The sequence below is a fragment of the Oreochromis aureus genome, linkage group 10, assembly GCF_013358895.1.
Source record: "Oreochromis aureus strain Israel breed Guangdong linkage group 10, ZZ_aureus, whole genome shotgun sequence".
Classification (NCBI taxonomy): domain Eukaryota; kingdom Metazoa; phylum Chordata; class Actinopteri; order Cichliformes; family Cichlidae; genus Oreochromis; species Oreochromis aureus.
The window spans coordinates 6,865,186-6,878,386 of NC_052951.1; the positions used below are offsets into that span (position 1 = coordinate 6,865,186).

At 43.4% G+C, this 13,201-nt stretch overlaps 1 protein-coding gene across 6 annotated transcripts in view; it reads left to right on the forward strand.

Moving 5' to 3' along the window:
• LOC116311852 (RAC-beta serine/threonine-protein kinase-like) overlaps positions 1-13,119 on the forward strand; it is a 29,277-nt gene extending 16,158 nt beyond the window's left edge. For all 6 annotated transcript variants that reach the window (XM_031729060.2, XM_039618413.1, XM_031729062.2 and 3 more), the window contains 5 exons: positions 8,933-9,061; positions 10,557-10,771; positions 10,852-10,939; positions 12,268-12,370; positions 12,471-13,119. In XM_031729060.2, the coding sequence (XP_031584920.1) occupies positions 8,933-9,061; positions 10,557-10,771; positions 10,852-10,939; positions 12,268-12,370; positions 12,471-12,550 (615 nt within the window). In that variant the 3' untranslated portion in view covers positions 12,551-13,119. The remainder of the gene's footprint in view (positions 1-8,932; positions 9,062-10,556; positions 10,772-10,851; positions 10,940-12,267; positions 12,371-12,470) is intronic.
• The last annotated feature ends 82 nt before the right edge of the window (positions 13,120-13,201 follow it).

Here is a 13,201-nt window from a genome sequence, read left to right on the forward strand (position 1 = left end):
TGCAGTAGCTGTTTTGGTTCAGGGTGCCTCACTCTGTATAAATCACTTACCCTGGATCCAGCAAAACAGCCCCAGACCATCACACTTCCTCCTCCATCTTTGACAGTTGATGCCACTAACTGTGGAACCATCCTTTCACCTACTTGAAGGTGTACAAGGATCTTACGTGATGAACCGAAGATTTCCAATTTTGATTTATCAGTCCATAATACCTTCTTCCAGTCTTCAGTAGTCCAATGGTCCTGTTTCATGGCCCAGGCAAGACTCTTTGTCTTATTCTGACATCTTAGCACTGATTTTCTTGCTGCAACTCATCCTGTCAAACCGGCAGCTCAAAGTCTTCTCTTCACAGTTGAAATTGAGACTTGCTTACTACGACCACTATTTGTTTTCCCCAGTTTCTGAGTGCCTTCTGATGGCTAAGGAAACTGTACTTATTGACACCTTAACTTTATTTGCAATTTGTCTGTAGGACTGTAGGAAAGACCTACATTTTTAAGTGTTAAAATGGTTTGTCTCTCTCTCATTGTTAATTACCATCTTGTCGCCATATTTGTAGTAACACACTACTTTCTGCAGTACAATACTGTTCAACTGATGCTCACAAGGGTATGGTCTTCCAGTCAGTGTCTTCCAATACTGCTTTTATGCAGACAAAGGGGGTTCTAAGTAATCCAGAAAAGTTGGAACACCTGTAGGAATTAGTAGCACCAGCTTTCAATGCTTGATCAACCTCCAGTGCTGCAGAACAGTTTTAATTTTTAACCTGTTAGATTTGTATTGTGATTGTCATTTATGCTTAGAAATATTTACTCATATATGCTTAGAGGTGTATAATCGATTGTGTAGTGATAGGAGGTTTGATCCTTAATAGTCTGCAACGGCATTGTGTGCATTCCAGAGTGTTCTGGTTTTCACACCCACACTCTGGGAGCATGGGAGAGGTTGTACCTTGTCTTATTGCTTTATGGTAGGATAAACGTATCTATATCTGTTTTAGTCTAAGTGCCTTTTGTTTAGATGAACGGCTCTGGGGAGTCTTCCTGGGGTCACAGTTTGACCCCCACACACGGATACACAGATACACACACACACACACACACACACACACACACACGGTATTCTTCGTTCACATGTATACCTATATAAGAGGTCATATGTTAATGACCCTATGCATATTCATGTAACCACAATAAAAGGACTGCTATGGGGAACCTGGCTGAGAGTCTGACGGAGGTCAAGTGGGTGGAACGACACTTGGCTCCAGGCAGGCCTCCCTCATGCATGAGTACTACAAAGAACTTTGCCTACTTGTGTCTTGTTTTTGCTGTGTAGCAAATTGTCCTTAACGTTCCAGCGAATAGGTTTATGCTACAAACCTATCATAACCCATTTTGTTTTCCCTGAAAAAGGCCATTTTCTGAAATGTACATTATATTTCAGTTTTAGGTAACCTTATATTTTTTTTTTTAACTTCTGGCAGTTCACCACCTACCTTTATACCATTTCAAGCTATTCATTGGATTTAAACGACTTGAATTGCAATAAATAACTGGAAAAATTGGGGTGTTCTAATTAAAACTTTTGACCAGTTGTGTGTGTGTGTGTATATATGTATGTATGGACATATGTTTTGGGTCTTTTGGGTCTTGAAACTTGGATCCTATGTAGCCGGTTACCAAGGCTACGTGAAGTACCCACTGAGGATCTGCTAGATGATGTGAATGCAGAGACTAAACAGCTGATCTACAACAGCCACAAGGAGCAATACCCTCCATGGAGAAGGAGACTAGAGGCCAAGATCAAGGTAGCACAGAGGGAGGTTAGTTGGAGCTACAGAAAGGTGCAATGAAGAAGGTGCCTAAGAAGTAAAGCAAGGTGCCCATACCTGAGGCCTTGGAAACTGCCAAGCAAAGACTCACAGCCTTGGACAGCCACTTGAAGAGGAATAGAAGGCAGGAGAATAAACCAGCTCATAGGCCCCTGCAGCTATACTCTCAGTGGCTGGGGAACAATATAAGAACAGCAGAGTGAAGCAATACTGGAAGAGCATATGGGAGAAGGATGCAACCCATAACGGCGATGCTCAGTGGCTAGTGGATCTAGGAGCAGACCACAGCAACCTCTCTGAACAGTGCCCAGTAACCATCACAGTGGCAGATATCCAAGAAAGGGTCTCCAGTATGAAGAGCTGGACAGCAAAAGGCCCCTACGTGATTCACGACTTCTGGCTCAAGAAGCGGACTGCACTCCCCGAGCCTCTGGCAGTACAAATAAACCAGCTACTAGTCGATGAGAGACACCCCGAATGGCTAAAGGGTAGGGATGGGTACCGGTGTCCGGTGCCATGATGGCACCGGTTCTGACATAAACGGTAGTAACCAGACCGAAAAGCAGCGCACATTTCGGTGCTTTATTTCGGTGCTTTTTTTTTCCTGAGCCAATTCTAGCCAATCATTTTACGTTTCCAAGGATAGTAGGCGGGGCCAGGTACGTACGTTCTTTTAGAGCAGAGCTACAAATTAAAAATGCCCAAGGCAAAGAGATCAAAAGTCTGGCTGTACTTCACAGCAAAAGATGCAAACTCAGCAGCCTGCAACAAGTGCTTTAAGCTGATACTGTGATACTGTCAAAGGAGGTAACACCTCAAATCTGATGAAACACCTGGCGTAGCGGTTTTTTTTTTTAAAGCCGAGAAATGCGCCGTGTTTGATAGCTTGCTGTGAGACCTCACACCGTGCACATCTACTGCGGGTGCGGTGCCTGTTATCGGACCCGGAGTTAGCAACATCCCCCAAGAACCCGAAGAGTAGAGTCCTGGCCCCTAGCCCTGTCAGCGTAGCAGAAATGATGGCGGATGATGATGGCAGCAGCAGCTGTTCTTCTCTGCATGAGTAGCTTCATGTTGTTAGTGTGTAATTAACGTTGAGTAGACTAACCACATTATTACATTAATGCACGTAAGGTGAACTAGCAAACACCGTCGTAGTTACATGCGGCTGTCTTCTTGTTTGATGGCAGATACTCCCTTCACCCTGGCCAAAAGGCTAAAATGACCAAAGAAAAGTGGAAAACAGTTAAACATGAGAGGTTTTTGGACAAAGTTTGTGTTTTTTCCATTGTTTAAGCACTGCTTCCAGCCAAGAGTGATACCATATATGCCCTATAGCTGCAGAAAAGGCTAACATTGTTGTCTTTTTACAAAAAAGCTGAACATGAGAGGTTTTTGGACCAATTTTGTGTTCTCCATTCTTTAAGCACCGGTTTGAGCACCATTTAAGCACCGGCACCGTTTCAAAAGTACTGGTTTGGCACCAGTATCGGATAAAACCTAAACGATACCCATCCCTACTAAAGGGCGAACAATCCTGATCCCCAAGGACCCTAGAAGGGACCGGTCCCATCCAACTACCGGCCAATAACTTGCCTCAGTACCAAATGGAAGCTCCTGTCAGCCATCATAGCAGCTAAGGTGAACAGGCACATGGCTTAATACTTGAGCAGGGCACAGAAAGGAATTGGCAAGAATACCAGAGGCACAAAACACCAGCTCCTGGTAGACAGAGCAGTTGCCCAAGACTGCAAGACTAGTCTGACCAACCTGTGCATTGCCTGGATTGATTGAAAGAAGGCCTATGACTTGATGCCCAACACCTGAATCCTGGAATGCCAAGAATTGTACAAGATCAAATGGACCCTGAGAGCCTTTATCAGAAATTCAATAGGATGTGGCGGACAACACTAGAGGCCAACTTCAAGCCAATAGCACAAGTCACCATCAAGTGTGGGATCTAACAAGGAGATGTGCTGTCCCCACTGCTGTTCTGCATAGGCCTGAACCTCCACAGTGAGATCATTGACAATACTGGCTATGGATACCAACTACGGAATGGAGCAATTGTCAGCCACCCCCTCTATATGGATGACATCAAGCTGTATGCCAAGAGTGAACGAGACACCGATTCACTGATCCACACCACCAAGTTATACAGCAAGGACATCAAAATGTCATTCAGACTGGCAAAGTGTAGTTGGATATAACAAAGAGAGGGAATGTAGTCAGAACTGAGGGGATTGCACTACCAGAAGGCAACACTGCAGACATCGAGGACAGCTACAAGTACCTGGGAATCCCATAGGCAAATGGGACCCACGAAGAGGCTGCTAGGAAAGGTGCAACCACCAAGTATCTGCAGAGGGTCAGGCAAGTCTTGAGGAGTCAGCTGAATGGTAAGAACAAGATCTGGGCTATCAACACCTACACCCTGCTCGTGATCAGTTACCCTGCTGGGATAATAAGCTGGCGAAAGGAAGAGACAGAGGCCAATGACATCAAGACGAGGAAGCTCCTGACCATGCATGGAGTCCAGCACTCTGAGGCTGTATGCTAAGTGGAAGGAAGGAGGCCAGGGACTAGTGAGTGTCAGTATTACAGTCCGGGATGAGACAACAAACATCCATAAATACATCAAGAAGATGGCACCGACCGACCACGTTCTCAGTGAATACCTCATGCAGCAGAAACCCAAGAAAGAGGAGGAACCACCGTGGATATGTATATGTGTATATATATGTGTGTGTGTGTGTGCGTCTATATATGTGTATGTACATATATATAGATATATATATATGTATGTATTTTTAAAAAAAACATCCCCGCTCACCCCTGCGGGCGGTCAATCCTTCAAGCTCGGGTCCTCTAACAGAGGCCTGGGAGCTTGAGGGTCCTGCGCAGTATCTTAGCTGTTCCTAGGACTGCGGTCTTCTGGACAGAGATCTCCGATGTTGTTCCCGGGATCTGCTGGAGCCACTCACCTAGCTTGGGAGTCACTGCACCTAGTGCTTCGATTACCACTGGGACCACCGTTACCTTCATCCTCCACAACTTCTCGAGCTCTTCTCTGAGCCCTTGGTATTTCTCGAGCTTCTCGTGTTCCTTCTTCCTGATGTTGCTGTCATTCGGGACCACTACATCGATCACTACGGCCGTCTTCTTCTGTTTGTCTACCACAAAAATGTCCGGTTTGTTAGCCACCACCATTTTGTCCGTCTGTATTTGGAAGTCCCACAGGATCTTAGCTCGGTCATTCTCCACCACCCTTGGGGGCATCTCCCATTTTGACCTCGGGACTTCGAGGTTATACTCGGCACAGATGTTCCTGTACACTATGCCGGCCACTTGGTTATGGCGTTCCATGTATGCCCTGCCTGCTAGCATCTTGCACCCAATCCATGTGCTGGATTGTCTCAGGGGCATCTTTACACAGCCTGCACCTGGGGTCTTGCGTGGTGTGATAGACCCCAGCCTCTATGGATCTTGTGCTCAGAGCTTGTTCCTGTGCTGCCATGATTAGTGCCTCTGTGCTGTCTTTCAGTCCGGCTTTGTCCAGCCACTGGTAGGATTTCTGGATATCAGCGACCTCCGCTATCTGCCGGTGGTATATACCGTGCAGGGGCCTGTCCTTCCATGGTGGTGCCTCCTCATCCTCCTCATTCTTGCTTTTCTGCTGCATGAAGTGTTCACTGAGCACACGGTCGGTTGTGGCCATCTTACTGATGTATTCGTGGATGTTTGTTGTCTTATCCTGGACCACGCTGCTGACACTCACCAGTCCCCAGCCTCCTTCCTTCCGCTTAGCGTACAGCCTCAGGGTGCTGGACTTGGGGTGAAACCCTCCATGCAAGGTCAGGAGCTTCCTTGTCTTGATGTCAGTGGCTTCTACCACCTCCATTTGCCAACGTATTATCCCAGCAGGGTAACTGATCACAGGCAGGGCGTAGGTGTTGATAACCCGGATCCTGTTCTTACTGTTCAGCTGACTTCTCAGGGCTTGCCTGACCTTCTGCAGGTACTTGGTGGTTGCAGCTTTTCTACCGACCTCTTCATGGTTCCCATTTGCCTATGGGATCCCCAGGTACTTGTAGCTGTCCTCGATGTCTGCAATGTTGCCTACTGGTAGTTCTATCCCCTCAGTTCTGACTACATTCCCTCTCTTTGTTATCATCCGACTACATTTCTCCAGTCTGAATGACATTCCGATATCATTGTTGTATGTCCTGGTGGTGTGGATCAGTGAATCGATGTCTCGTTCACTCTTGGCATACAGCTTGATGTCATTCATGTACAGGAGGTGGCTGACGATTGCTCCATTCCGTAGTTGGTATCCGTAGCCAGTCTTGTCAATGATCTCACTGTGGGGATTCAGGTCTATGCAGAACAGGCCTATGCAGAACAACAGCATCTCCTTGGGAGATCCTGCACTTGATGGTGACTTGTGCTATTGGCTTGAAGTTGGCCTCTAGTGTTGTCCGTCACATCCCTATTGAGTTCTTGATGAAGGCTCTTACGGTCCTGTTGATCTTGTTTAGTTGTGAGGCATTGAGTCATATGCCTTCTTGCAGTCAATTCAGGCAGTGCACAGGTTGGTCAGACTAGTCTTGCAGTCTTGGGCAACTGCTCTGTCTACCAGGAGCTGGTGTTTTGTGCCTCTGGTATTCTTGCCCATCCCTTTCTGTGCCCTGCTCATGTATTGAGCCATGTGCCTGTTCATCTTAGCCGCTATGATGGCTGACAGGAGCTTCCATGTGGTGCTGAGGCAGTGCTTATTGGTCGGTAGTTGGAAGGGACCGGTCCCTTCTGGGGGTCCTTGAGAATTAGGACTGTCCGGCCTTCGGTTAGCCATTCGGGGTGTCTCTCGTCAACTAGCAGCTGGTTCATTTGTGCTGCCAGGCGCTTGTGGAGTGCAGACAGCTTCTTCAACCAGTAGGTGTGAACCATGTCAGGGCCTGGTGCTGGCCAACTCTTCATACTGGAGACCCTTTCTTGGATGTCTGCCACTCTGATGGTTACAGGACCTTGTTCAGGGAGGTTGCTGTGGTCTGCCCTCAGATCCACTAGCCATATGCCCTTCCAGTATTGCGCTTTCTGCAGCCCTGGTGCTGCTGTTCACATATTGTTCCCCTGCCACTGAGAGTACACCTTGGCTGGTTCTGTGGAGAACAGCTGGTTTATTCTCCTGCCTTCGATCTCTCTGGTGTACCTCTTCAAGCGGCCGGCCAAGGCTGTGAGTTGTTGCTTGGCAGTTTCCAAGGCCTCAGGTAGGCACCTTTCTCATCGCACCTTTCTGCAGCTCCGATAGTTGGCTAACCTCCCTCCGTGCTATCTTGATCTTAGCCTCTAGCCTCCTTCTCCATGGAGGGTACTGCTCCTTGTGGCTGTTCAACTTGTAGCCAAGCATCTCACTGATCACTGCTGCTGTGGTGTAGATCAGCTTGTTAGTCTCGGTAATGGTGGCTGTAGGTATCGTCTGTATTACTGCATTAATATCATCTAGCAGACCTTCTGAGGGTACTTCACGTAGTCTTGGTAACCGGCTACGGGGGATCCAGGTTTCAAGCTTGGCCATGATTCTATCTTTCAGGTCCATTTCACTCGCGTCAATGATCCTTCTTCTATTGCACTTGGGGCTTGGTACCCAATCTCGGGTGTTGGTGATGATATCTCCCCCCTGACCTGGCGTCCTGGCTCCCCCTTGCCGTAGCATTTGTGTTGTACCTCGTCAATCTCTAGCTGTGAGAGCAGTCCCTTCTTTCGAATGTCGGAACACTGAGCTACTAGTTTTTTCGGGGTCATTGTGGATGTTGGGTATCGAAGATTCCATAGGTTGCTCTTCCTATTCATGTAACCCCTTCCACCAGGGTTACTTGCGTAGTAGCATTCCAACAACACCCTGTTTTTGTGTCTTGCCCACCAGTGCCTTCTTGTTCCAGTAGCCCACTTTGCATTTAATCATTAGCTGTCAAAACTGCTCCCAACAAACATAAATGTTTACATCAGCGCTGTAATTTGCACTAATCAACTGAACAACTACTACTGTTATAACTTGCACATTATTTTTCTCAGTTTATATACACTAACTTATTGGAAGTTACACATTTAATTTTTAATGCACAGGTACAATGCACAATCTGTGCTTTTTCTAAATATTCTTAATTATTTAAATGTCTTCCAGTACCCTGCTCTGTCTGCACACTACAAGCTGGGTTTCCCATTTTTATCTGTACTTTAATCTTAATAACTGTACAGTACTCTGTTTTTGTAACTATTGTCCATGATGTAAATATTTTTTTCCTGTAAAAATTGTGTGTGTTTCTGTTCTGTGTCCTGTTCTGTTCTGTTTGTATATGTGCTTTTTTTTTTCAATGCTGCTGTTACAACCAAATTTCCAATTAAAGGATTATTCTATTCTATTTTACCTTTAATCTGTAAAAGGCTGATTAGGTATTGCCGTCACCCTGCTGTGCGGGGGGACAGACGAGTGGGGTGACAAGGACACCTAAGTTTGTGCATGCGATAACTTGAGAATGAACTTTACTAAAAAACTCTGGAGTTCATATCTCAGTGACCTCGACATTAAGGTCCAGGTCAGAGGTCCAGTTTTCTGAAAATCTTGTGAAAGCAATAACTCAAGTAGGAAGTTGCCTAGGATTTTGAAATTTATACCATAGGGAATCTACTAGCAATCTCAGACAAGTTCAAATCTCAGTGGCCTTTACCCAAAGGTCAAGGTCAGTGGTCATTTTTTTTGAAAATCTTGTAAATGCAATAACTCAAGAATACGGTGATGTGGGAGCTTCAAATTTATATCATAGGAGTATCTACTAAAAATCTTGGATGAGTTCGAGTGACGTCGACCTGTCTTTGAAAAAGGAATAACAAAACTATTCTTTCAGTGATCAAGATGATGAGGTTACCCAAAAATTTGTACACTGGATATAGGCTTATTTTTGGCTAGTTTCATGTAGACAGCATGTTTGTTTTTCTGTTGTTTTGCGAACAGAGGAAGAAAATGTACAGGAAGTGTGGATCTGTTGAATTGGCATCAGTGTATGATTATACTGAAATCTGACGTGAATGTATTTTTCCTCTCAGCTGGAGAATTTGATGCTGGACAAAGACGGACACATTAAAATAACTGATTTTGGCCTTTGTAAAGAGGGCATTACTCCAGATGCAACAATGAAAACCTTTTGTGGAACACCTGAATATCTGGCTCCTGAGGTAAGGCACTGTCTGGTGACATATTTTAAACACACCTGTGTTGTCAAGCTTGTTTAATATCATAGTTTGGTCCCCTGTCTCTAGATTTGCTGCAACTGTAAATCTATTGCTCATATTTTATGTGCATAAGCAGCTGTCTTAGTTGAGCCATGTAAAGTGTTCTGTTTTTGTTTGTTTTTCCTGTGTACTGTAAAACAAGTTACATGTGAGTTGATATGGTGACCAATGTCCAATATCACTAAGAATCATGCTACTCCCAAGACACCCAATCACCCAAGTTTGTGAACTTCGGAACGAGGTGATGTAGAAGTTTCAAACCATGCCAAAATCTCAGACTAGTTCAAATCTCAGTGACCTTGACCTCAAGGTCAGAGGTCACGTTTTCTGAAAATGTTGTCAACTTGAGCACAAGGCAACAGGATTTTCAAATTGATATCATAGGTGTGTCAAGAGGAGTACCACAGTGTTTTGTTTTGTTTTTTAATTTATTGTCCATTATAAAAGCCAATACTGGCAAATAGCTCGGACTACAAGACTCAAAAACAGCTTTTACCATCAAGCCATTCGACACCTCAACTACAACACTTGAACACACACACCACGCTTTACAGGATGCACACAGAAGCTGTCCTACAGTTTCTCAAGAACATACTACACACTGCACTGGTCACTTCATTTTTATTAGTATTTAAATTAAAATAAAAACCTTTACTCCGTGCAGTACTGTACTAACTGCCACTCTAAAATCTTGTACTGTTCAGTTTGTACTGCTGCTCACTCCTGCCACTTTATCCCATGTGCAATATCCCATTAGCCCCCCCATGTCAATGGTCACATTTCTATTTAAGATTTCTTTATTTATACATTTGTATATTTATATATATTTAGTCTGTTAATATTTGTAATATTTTTACTGTATTATACTGCTGAGTGACTTGTCTTCTGCATGTCAAACAGATTTTATTGGAATGTTGACCCTGTGCTAGCTTGCATATGACAAATAAAACTGAAACTGAACTGAAACTGACTTATATTGGGCTCTACTGTAGACAGATGGGCTACACCAGCAGAAGACCACATTGAGGCTACAGTTTGCATGGAATTAACAAATTAGACAGTAGAAGATTAGAAAAACATTGTGTAGTCTGAGTCTCAATTTCTGGTGACTTTTAGCTCATATGGTGCCTTATATCAGCTCACTGGCAGCTCCATTTAAACATGCAGAACACTTATTTTAAAGAGTAGGAAGAAAATGATGCATTAGATTTTTTACACACTTTAGAGAAAAGGTTTGCTCTGCTCTTTCAAACAGAATGGGTGATGTTGTAAAGGATGACTGGTAAGAAGTTTCAACAGAAAAAGAAGAAAAAACATATAAAGAAGAAATATTTTTCACTCACAAAAGTGTGCCATTATTTGCACCAAATTCTATGGTATGCCAATTCAGAGCTATGGCTTTTTACTGTTGTTGAGAAATTGGTCTCTTCTTCCTCAGGTCCTAGAAGATAATGACTATGGCCGTGCAGTGGACTGGTGGGGTCTCGGTGTAGTTATGTATGAAATGATGTGCGGCCGTTTGCCTTTCTATAACCAAGACCACGAGCGCTTGTTTGAGCTCATCCTAATGGAGGAGATCCGCTTTCCTCGGAACCTCTCACCTGAGGCCAAGTCCCTGCTGGCTGGCCTGCTCAAGAAGGATCCCAAGCACAGGTATTAGCCCAAACTACTCCTCTGTGTGGATTGTATTAAAAATGCCTAGTTTACTCTCATATGATCTTTTGGACTGACAGGTTAGGAGGAAGTCCCAGTGATGCCAAAGAAGTAATGACTCACAATTTTTTTATCACCATCAACTGGCAGGATGTGGAACAGAGAAAGGTAGGGCTTTCTTTTTTTTAATTTCTTATTTCTATTTATCAAGCGCAGTCAGACAGTCCAATCAGTCATGTCTTCATTTCACAGGAACAGCAGTTACAAGTGAGTCAAAAATGAGATGATGGATTCTGGCATTCTTGCAGTGTGGCATTCTTGTCGCTCCATAGCAACATGACATGAGAGAAATAAAAAGTAACCAAATTAACAATAACATTCATCAGGAATCCCAACACTCACCATATGTACTATAAAGTAACCACATGTTTCACATACACTTGAATTTGGGTGAGGTGGAGTGACAAGCTCCTTACACTACGATGACGTGGATGACTGAGAACCTTCATAGACACTGATTTTAGGTGTTCTCAAATTTTGATAAATGGTAAATATCTATGGAAAGTAGCCATCAGGCCAATCCACATGAGATAGATTCCATTGGTATGAGGTTCTTTTGGTGATGCAAAGTGTTGTTTTTGCACCAACAACTTTTTGAATTGCAACCAAAAAGTTCGGCCTTTTCATCAGGCCATATCCCAGGTTTCCACATGTTTTTGGAATACTTGATGTATATTTTGCAAATTTTTGCCAGATTTCGATGTTTTTCTTTGTCAGGAAAGGCTTCCATCTTGCAACCCTACCCCATAGTCAAGGCATATGTAGAATATGGAAAATTGTTTTCACATTTTTAGTTGCAGAAATGTCTTAAAGACATAAGGACCTGGATGACTTCTAATTTCCTACTTCACCTCTGTGCAGCATTTAATATTTTGGACACTAAGATTTTATTACAGAGATGAGAGCATGCCGTAGTTAGAGAATGGAGTACGCTGCAGTGGTTTTAATCAAATCTATTTAATAGACTCCAATTTTTTCATGTAAATGAGGATTGTTCTGTACTTGCAAAGGTTAATCATAGAATTCCAGAGTGTTTCATGGTACGATCAATTCTGTTTACATTATATATGCTTCTCTTAGGCAGTGTCATTCAAAGGCATATGATACATTTTCATTGCTATGCAGCTGATACCCAGTTTTGTCAATCCATGAAGCCAGATGACACACACCAATTCGTTAAACTGTTTAAGATAATAAATGTCCTGCGTCTAAATTCTGATTCTTTGGTCCTAAAAATCTTAGAAACACGGTGTCTAACCAGATTCTTACTTTGGAAGCCATTACCTTGGCCTCCAGTAACACTGTGAGGAATCTTGGAGTTGTTTTTGACCAGGATATGTTCTTCATTAAACAAATATGTAGAACTGCTTACTTGATTTTGCATGTTATCCAGCATGTTACCATGTGATATCTGTCTCTTCCGATCCCTGGTACAGCTGACCCCCCTCTTCAAACCGCAAGTAACATCAGAGACAGATACCCGGTACTTTGATGAGGAGTTCACAGCACAAACAATCACACTCACTCCCCCAGACAAGTGTAAGTATCTTCTTGTTGGACCCGTCAGCACTGATCCATCATTATTCAAAGTTAATATCAGGTTTCTTGGTCGCTGACTTATATTGACTTCTTGTTACAGATAACAGTCTGGACTGTGAGGACCCCAGCCAAGAAGCACATTTTCCCCAATTCTCCTATTCTGCTAGCATAAGAGAGTGATAGCATCTCTGCAACACACATGCACACACACACACACACACACACACACGCAGTATAAACACCTTGGTTACAATCATACAGCCATAAAAATAAGTAGAGCTTTCATTTTTAAAGAGGTGTTAGTCTTAGCAGGATTTCAGTGCCTTGCCTGGGAGCCTTATTGTTGAAATCTGTCTTGGTCCACAGAAAAGAAAAATCCTATCCACAGTGGCTATACTGTAACATAAGAACTTCACATAGCCACCAGTGCAGTTTAACAACATAATCAAGACCATCAGACCTACAAAGCTGGTGCTGCTGTTTGTACCATTCTTTTTTCTTCTTTTTTTCTTTTTTTTATATTCTTAAGAAAAAGCCACACAACTCCCCATGACACTTGTAAGTACTCTAATTCAATCCTGGCTGTGACCTTTGGTGAACAGGCTTGTATATGAAGAAGGGAGGAGAGCAGCAGTTAATCTTACTATTACACAAAAAATCCTGCATGTCTGTTTTTTGAACTTTTTTTTCTTCTGTATTATTAGCTCATTGAGTATTGAGGAATAAATTATAATATTATACAAATGGAAGGATGTGTACTGAACTCAATCCTTGTACAAGCTAACTGCAAAAAATGGACATTTGTCACTTTTTATTGCTTTGTGCTTTAGA